The sequence below is a fragment of the Octodon degus genome, unplaced genomic scaffold, assembly GCF_000260255.1.
Source record: "Octodon degus isolate 3935 unplaced genomic scaffold, OctDeg1.0 scaffold00034, whole genome shotgun sequence".
NCBI classification, from domain to species: Eukaryota; Metazoa; Chordata; class Mammalia; order Rodentia; family Octodontidae; genus Octodon; species Octodon degus.
In genome coordinates this window covers 5,462,656-5,470,554 of record NW_004524610.1, presented here as the reverse complement: position 1 = coordinate 5,470,554, position 7,899 = coordinate 5,462,656, and the positions used below count along the sequence as shown (strand labels likewise).

Here is a 7,899-nt window from a genome sequence, read left to right as displayed (position 1 = left end):
TAAGTAATTTGTACCTTGACTTAAGAAGTTAACTGAAATCACTAGGTTAACTGAAAATGAATATTGCAAGATTTGCCATATTGCAATATGGCCCTTCCCCGTGGCCCCAGAGGCTCACAAAGGAACTGTTTCCTAAGGAATAACCAGGGAAAATAAAACCGTGCACCCGTGTCTCAGGACAAAAGTTGAGTTTCGCAGGATTATTTACTGCTCATGAGATCTTGGAAGTGCAAATCATCTGCAGTTACCTCATCGGCAAAACAGAAATAATACTTGTCTTACTTGCTTTACATTGTGGGATTGAAAAATGTGTGTAAAGCTTTTTGTAAATAACAAAATATGAAAAACCATTTACCTGTACTTTATAAATTAGAGCCCAGAACCAGTAACAAACATCTCCTTGTTTTGGGGTACTGAACCCCAAGTACTCACTTCATCCTACTTCTGCCAAGAAGAATGGGAGTGGCTTTGTGCACAGTCTTTACACGTGTGCTAGTGCTTCCCTTCGTCCGGTTCAGGAGCGTCGCCTGGAGAGTCACTTTAACAAACCCGGGTGAAATCTGTTTGCTGGTCACCTTCTAAAAGGAATCTTTGACAAATGACAGCAGCTATATGCCCTATCAATTATATTCACCTTTCGGCGGGACATTTGCATGCATATCATTGTATTTCTTCAGATATCTGTTTCTAGCAGCAAGAAATCATTTCTGTAGCTCAACCCACCATGACAAGGCTTCCGTAGAATGGACAAATTTAAATATCACAAACAAAAATGTACCGTCTTCACATTCCCTGAGGTTCGCTTTTTAAATTCGATCTTTTAGTAGGTACTAACTTTCTCCGTCTGCCTTGCTGCTCTCTGCTTGGCTCTTTAATGTAGGATTCTCCTATACAATGCCTAGAGAAGTGACACTGAAAGTAACATTTTACTAGGTGTATGATTTTTATTCCAGTGATTTTTATTTGTATTCCAAAGAAAATTATAAAATGTACTCACTTTTTTATTAAAAAGTTGTGACAAAGTTGTAATAGAAATCACAACACATGATAAACGTGCATGTCAAAATTGAGCTAGTTGTTTGGAGTAACATTTCCCAGTCGACGTCCTCTGCCTCTACCACAAGCGTAACCTTCGTGTCAGAGGGCAGCGCTGCTGCTGCTGAGCAGGCAGAATAATCCGAGCGCTTCCCCAGCCAAGCTGGAGCTGCTCTACACCTTCTCATAGTGGCGAACACAGACCACGTCCCCAAAGGTAAGAGTCTGAAAGAATCAAAAGATAATTGAAACATTTTACCTGGGAGTGTTTGTAGCTGAGCTTTGAAAAATTCTCCTCCATGGGTGTACATGATTTAGCTCTTGCCCAAAAGATTCCTGACATTTACAGTAATTAAATGCTGTGCCAGCTCATCTCTGCAGGTAAGCTGAAGATCTGTGTGCTGGGTGGGCGGCGCGTGTGCCCTGCTCGTGTCTGGACACAAGCCTGAAGACACAGAGCTCAGTCTGAAGAATCCCTTTGGCTTGAAGCTGCCAGAGCCACGGAGGGGAGCCCGTGTGAGGAATGGGCCCCCTCGCTTTTCTCAGCTCCCTGCTTTGAAAGTGAAGGTGATTTGTAACAGGGTTTCATACCCATTTTCTGTACATAGTCTAGACACACTTCTTGAGGACACTCTGTCATGTGAGCTAATGGTGTTTGAAATGACTTGGTCAAAAATCAGCAGGAAGCTGATCATCCCAAGCTCTTGCTAAGTGCCCTGCGTGCTTCAGCCCAAATTGGAGGTACGATGGGCGGGGCGGGGAGTTTGGCCACATTACTCTGATGTTAAGTCCAACCAGAAGAAGGACCACAGAATCACCTAACAGAATTTAGGGGCAGGGCGCGCCTGAGTTTCGAGTACTGGTGTGGTTTCCGTGGGTGCGGAGCACTTCCTCGTCCATGGCTTACTCATCTCGCAGGCTCGCAGGCCACCGCTGAGTTCTGTATGTCTCAGCTTCAGATTCAGTCTTTTAAAAGCGCACCCTTCCTTTTGCTGACCTCCCAGAGAAATGCAGGCCGACGTTCCTTTAGGCAAGAGGAAAACTATCACTTGTCACCCATGCTTTCACGCGTGGAAAGCAGTGTGGGTACCGCAGGCTAGGACTGTTCAAAGAAAGTAATCCGTTTCCTCAGGTACCGACAGCAACCAAAGCCTTTCCTAGCAACAGTATGTGAAGCGGCACCTCCCCCAATAAACCAACTTGACTGTGTCAGTATCATCAAACTACCAGGGGCTCACAGAGAAGGTCGAGCACAGTCTTCCCAGCTGGGACACTACTCTGTCATGTAAGAAGTTGTTTGTAAAGTATTTTCTTCTTTATATTGTCCACATGCCTTAGTTTTAAACATATATGTGATAAAAGTGAATGGTCAATTTTGAAAAGGAACTGGAAGGAAATGAAAGATTTTTTTTAAAAAAAATTTGTTATTCTTTTTAGTTAACTTATAGAACCTTAATAAACTAAAATATAAAATGTTTAAAGGTTTCTTTTTTATTATAGGATCCATGAAGTAACTTTCTTAAGGTTTAGTAAGTTTGATGTTATTATAATATTATTATGATGATTATATGATTGATATTATTATATAATATATTAATGCCACGGAAACTTTTAACACACAGTTCTTGGTGAACCAGTAATTATGTATTTTTTTCTTTAAAAAAACTGCCAAGTAGACTTATTTTCAATGATCAAAGCACCTGTAAGAAAACAATTAGCGAGGCTCTTTGGATTTTTTCTGTGTATATACTGTTAAAGAACCTTGCTGGGGACAAAATATTATTCTGAAAGAAAAAGGAAGTAGGGAGGGAAGGGAGAGAGAGAAAAGGAAGGAAGGAGGAAAGAGGGGGATGGGAGCGTGGAGAGCAGAGGAAGGCTTGTCGCTTGTCACTTACCATGACCATTTTGCCATCCTTAATTTCTCTCACAAACTTGGTTTCCTTGCCGTCCCATTTCTGTATGTGCACGAGTTTGTCTCCATCCAGGCTAACAACAGACTGAAACCAGCATAGGGTTACAATAGGGACAAGTCAAGTGACTGCGTCATTCGCCAAAATTGCGTGGTTGGATACACTGCCGACTAGAGCCTGTGCCTCCATCTTCTGCTGCATCCCTGATCATTATGTAACCTCCACTGATTCCTAAGCTGATTCAAATATGTGCATCTGGACCCAAACATGCCCCTGCTAGACTCTAAAGCCCTCTGCTAGGGCTTTCCAGTTAGTCAGCTTTATGGTTAAGCAAAGTCTTAGAAGGAGGAGAAGTGAGTCTGACGGACTCGGGAGAGTGAACAAGGTGCAGCCTTTCTATCAGCCGAACACTGCTGAAGGCCTCCTGGAATGCACGCTTGTGAAATATGCACGTAAAATATGGAAAGCGAGCAAGGACGAATGGGCTTGCGTTTGGCCTGCAGCCACGCGTGACCGCTGTTCAGAACACAAGGTGGCAGCACCGAGCGGTGACTTGGGGTCTTTCTTCCTTCTTACTAAATAGGGAACGTTGACAACATTGTCTGTCACCAACTCTGAAGAGGCACTGGGCCTGCCTCTTGTCTTCCCTCCTTCCGGTCCTCGCTCTGCAGGAGGCGCTCCCTACCTTGCACTTTCTGTCGTCCGCGCTGATCTCGAACTCCTCCCCCAGCTGGAAGCTGATCTCCGTGTTCTTGAACGTGCACTGGGTCCTGATCACCACCCTGCCCGCCTCCTGACTGATGATCACCGTGGGCTTGGTCACGTTGCCCACCTGCCTCGTGGCGAAGCCCACACCTGGAACAGCAAAGGAACAGCAGTCCCTTCCAGAGCAGCCCACGCACAGCACGGGGGTCCGCGTCCCGGGCCCGGAGGCCGGGCTCTGAGTCTGAGTCCGGGCAGACGGTTACTGATTAACGGCCATTCCCGGAGTCCTGCTGCCCCTAGGGCTCGAATGTGACAGCTGCGGAGAAGCTGCCAAAGCCCCAGCAGCTCCGTGTGCCCGCAGAACCCCAAGCTTTAGTCCACGTGGCCCCAGGCAGGGAAGCAGGCGACTGCCACCAGACTCTCCTGCCTGGTTCCGGGCTAGGACAGTGGACGCCTGCTGACCGGACGCCTGCTGACCTGACGTCTGGAAACGGGCCTGGAAGGTAGGAAACTGAGGACAGCGCGCGGCCTGTCGTTCGTACACACCTAGGGCCTTCATGTACTCGTCGAAGTTCTGACTGTCGGTCAGCTTCCAGACAGCACAGAAAGCCTCCACCATCTTGGCCTTTCTCCCGTCTAGCCTGGAGAGCAGAGGAGACCAGGAAGCCCAAGTCTGCCTCTGCGGCGCCCCGGACCCCTGTGCACCCTGCGGCAGCCCCTGCCTTCTTATTTGGAAAAGACGCTGGCCGGAAGCCAAGGCTCGCACTGCAGAGCGCCCTGGAGTCCTCTTCAGTAGGCTGTCGCCGGGGGAGGGGTAGAAGGAGAGCGCCTGTTGCTCAGTGATTGGCTCAGGCCACCGGTTAGCAGAGTGGGTGGGTGCCACAGGCCACACTGCCTTGGTGCCTGAGAAGGCTCCGAGGGGCCGGGGGCGGGCCAGGAGAATGAGAGAGGGTCTTTCAGCTCCTGTGAAAAAACTTGGCAGAGGCCGCCCCAACTGTGGACAAAAGGGACAGGCACAATGGCGCCCTGACAGGGAGTTCCGTTCATGGCAGAGCTGGTGTCCGACGAGGACCCCTGCCCGCCGCCGACATGCCAGCCTCTGCACACAGGCAGCCCGAACAGGGCGTCTCAGTCTCGCTTCTACTTGCCAGAGAGGGAAAGAGGCCCCTGCTGAAGGACTGGCTGCCCGAGGGCCTCCCTGAGTGTCTGGGGCCCTTTGTCCACACACAGGCAGGGAAGCTAAAGCTGTCCTTGTTCTCTAAGCACATGAGAGCCAAACCAGGAGGGAAAGGGAAGAGTGAGCTCAGGACTCCCCCCTGAGGCCTCAAGACAGACAAGAAAGTGTTCCTGCCCCTCTTTTTAACAGATGATAGAATTCTTGTGGAAAAGCTGGTCGGACTCCAAATGCCCTGCGCTAGGAGAATTGCTGGTTCCCCCAGGCCGCATCTGCAGACGCAGCCTCTGTGCGTGCATGGCGTGGCTGATGGAGAAGAAGCTGGAGGAGCCTGGGGAACGGGAGAGCTCTGGCTCCTCTGTCTGAGCTCAAGGCCCCCAGGAATGGCCACACGGCCTGAAGGGCCTGGCAGAGCAGGCAGGTGGGACCTGAGGCTCCTCCTCACACGGAGGGACGTGAGAGGCAGCTTCCCCGTTTCTCAGGGAGACAGCAAGCTCTGGGATCTCCTAGATAATTTCTGCTCTTCTCTCTCCTTCCCACTTAAAGCTTTCTGCTTCTGTCCACACCTAATACCACGGAAAAGGCTCGGAACACATCCATTACTGGCTACATGATTCTACAGTGTAAATTCACATACTTTTTCCCCACCGGCTCTTCCAGTTTGCACTGTCTTTGGGAAGGGCACCCGGAGCCACCCAAGAAAGCCACAAACCTACGAATCATTTCTAACACTTTACATTCCTCAATCAGTTCCATAGCAAGGCCTCATGTTATTGTCTTTTTAAATTTAGGGAGTAAAATTCAATTGACTAATTTATCTGTGTAAACCAATTTATATTATTATCACAAATCTAATAAGTTATGTGTGAAGTGGTTCAGTATTGAAACATTTTTCTAAGATATAATTATAAGTCATTTCTTTTCTGAATTGCAAGAATGTAAGAAGCACCTGTCCAACATCCTTAGCTCTTTATAAATCATGGTCCTAAAATACCCATACCCATTGATTTTTTTCCATTCTTTGATAAAAATGTGAGACCTGATGTATCTAGTCCAGTGGTGGCAAGCCTATGCAGGCATGTTGTTTCCCACGACCAAAGATGTTAGCATATGAGTTGTTCTTTCTAAACTGAAAATTCTAAACTCCAGTATTCAAGTTTGATTGCAGGCTTGACACTTTGTGGTAAATAAGTGGGTTTTAAGTTGCAGTTTGCACAATCGTCTTTAAAAGGTTCAGCATCACTGATTTACTCTAACTGATGGATCCTTTGTATCTCACCTAATATAAAATGTAACAGCCCCGCAATTCATAAGCAACTCCTCCGTTACAGGTAAATAAGCAACAATATGAAAGTATTGTTGCAAAGATGTTTAGGAAAAGCCAGTGGACTACTTCATGATTCCCTAAACCGATGTATTTAATCTAATTAAATTTATTCAGAATGAAATGTATTTATACCTACAAAAGATGGCCTTTTTTTTTTTTTTTTTTTTTTTGGTGGAACCATGGATTGAACTCAGGCCCTTGCACTTGCCAGGCAAGCACTTATTCCACTGAGCCATCTCCCCAACCCCATAAAAGATGGCTTTTAAATAGAGCTTATTTGCCCTGATTACTGAGGGTTTTGATAAAAGAGGAAAAAAATAGATTATATGGTCCTAGAAGGATTAAAACAATATTTTTCTAAGTTTCCTAAACCTGGGAGCAGAATACAGTCTTGCAAAGGCTTTTATAATACACATGCACCCGTAAGCTAAGAAGCCAGTAGTCGCGACAGATTGCCTGCCTTCCGGGAGACCGCCTTGCACATAACTAATGGCAAGAAGCTCTAAAGAATCCATTAGAAAGATTTACTTTCAAAAACAAAAGAAAAAGATTTATTTTTTAAGTAGTGAAATGAAAGGAACAGAGGGAGAGAAGATGCTTTGAAAGATCTTGGCAAAAATCTCCCCATGAGGCTGAATCTCCTGGCGCCTGCCTTGTTAGACTTGTTTCTTCTTAAGAAAACAAGGAGTATTATGAAGTGTTAACATTATTTTTAAGCTAAGTAAGCTAAGCAAGGTGATGACATTTTCTAGTGAGATTCCCAAGTGCACACGTTAAGAGAAACCAAATAACATTCAAAGAACTTGCTGGAGGTTGTCTTCGTTACCACATTGTATGAAATAAAATAGGAGCAGCATATTGCTAGGGTTGGAAGTGGAGTGTGATTCTGCAGCGAAGCACAGTTACCCCCCATGCCTCCCACGATAGGTGACAGACGAGAGCAGCCAGACCCTCTCTGCCCATACAGACAAGCGGTACAGATGTCTCCAGAGGCGCCCCATCTTCTGTCATGGATGGATCTCGCGTTACCCCCACCCCACAATCTTCAACCAGCAACAGGAACTGGAAAGGTCTTCCATCTCTCCCAAGCAGGGGCGAATGCAGCATTTGTGATAGACTCCGAGGGGGTGAGAGGTGAGCAAAAGCCAGTGGCTTACAATCCGTCCCTTCGCAATGTGAAATATTTATCTAACTGTTCTTTAAAGAACACAGCCTAGGTAGGATGTGAGGGTGATCTGGAGGTGACATCTGTCACCCCATTGATCGCCAGAGCTAATTCTGCTGACCCAGCTGACTAAGTGGGTGTCCCTTCCTCCCTCAGTGCTCTGTGTGTGTCCCCCTGGATCTGCATGCTCAGTCAAAGAAGAACACCCCCCATAGAAGGGGACCATTCCTTGGTCAAAGTTGTAGCAGTAGCTGCGCTCCCTGCTAGGCCCTCCAACCAAGCTCTCAAGAGTACAGTCGAGATCAGAAAGCAAATGGATTCCCAGGCGTGTCCCTTCTTGTTTCAACATAAGAATTTAAACTACAGTCTGTGTGAACTAGGTGTTCTTTCACAAGTGCATACCCACGCTTCTGCTCTGTGCAACCTGTCTGGTTTCCAGGGCAGGCTGTCCAGGCTTCTTCCTCATCCCTATCAAGTTGATGCTTCTGGGAAAACGAGGGCTCCTCGTTTTTAGCTTTTCTTTCCACTTTGAGGTAAAAGCACATAGAATAGTCTGGGACAGCATTAAAACATGGTCGTAGTC

General features: G+C 46.9%; 1 protein-coding gene across 1 annotated transcript; it reads right to left on the bottom strand.

Moving 5' to 3' along the window:
• Window positions 1–938: 938 nt before the first annotated feature.
• Fabp7 (fatty acid binding protein 7) lies at window positions 939–4,414 on the bottom strand. The gene is made up of 4 exons (XM_004630296.2): window positions 4,197–4,414; window positions 3,631–3,800; window positions 2,931–3,032; window positions 939–1,260 (listed from the first exon to the last, which is right to left on the bottom strand). Exons 1-4 carry the CDS (start codon window positions 4,267–4,269, stop codon window positions 1,210–1,212), a joined length of 396 nt encoding a protein of 131 aa, XP_004630353.1. The 5' UTR covers window positions 4,270–4,414; the 3' UTR covers window positions 939–1,209.
• Window positions 4,415–7,899: the final 3,485 nt, after the last annotated feature.

What these genes read in the sequence shown, in the direction of transcription:
- Fabp7 (XM_004630296.2), bottom strand. Translation starts at nt 4,269, where the DNA reads ATGGTGGAGGCTTTCTGTGCTGTCTGGAAGCTGACCGACAGTCAGAAC. An exon ending in CGAGTACATGAAGGCCCTAG is followed by an intron (nt 3,801 to 4,196) that starts GTGTGTACGAAC and finishes TTGCTGTTCCAG; the next exon opens with GTGTGGGCTTCGCCACGAGG. An exon ending in AGGATGGCAAAATGGTCATG is followed by an intron (nt 1,261 to 2,930) that starts GTAAGTGACAAG and finishes TGATTCTTTCAG; the next exon opens with ACTCTTACCTTTGGGGACGT.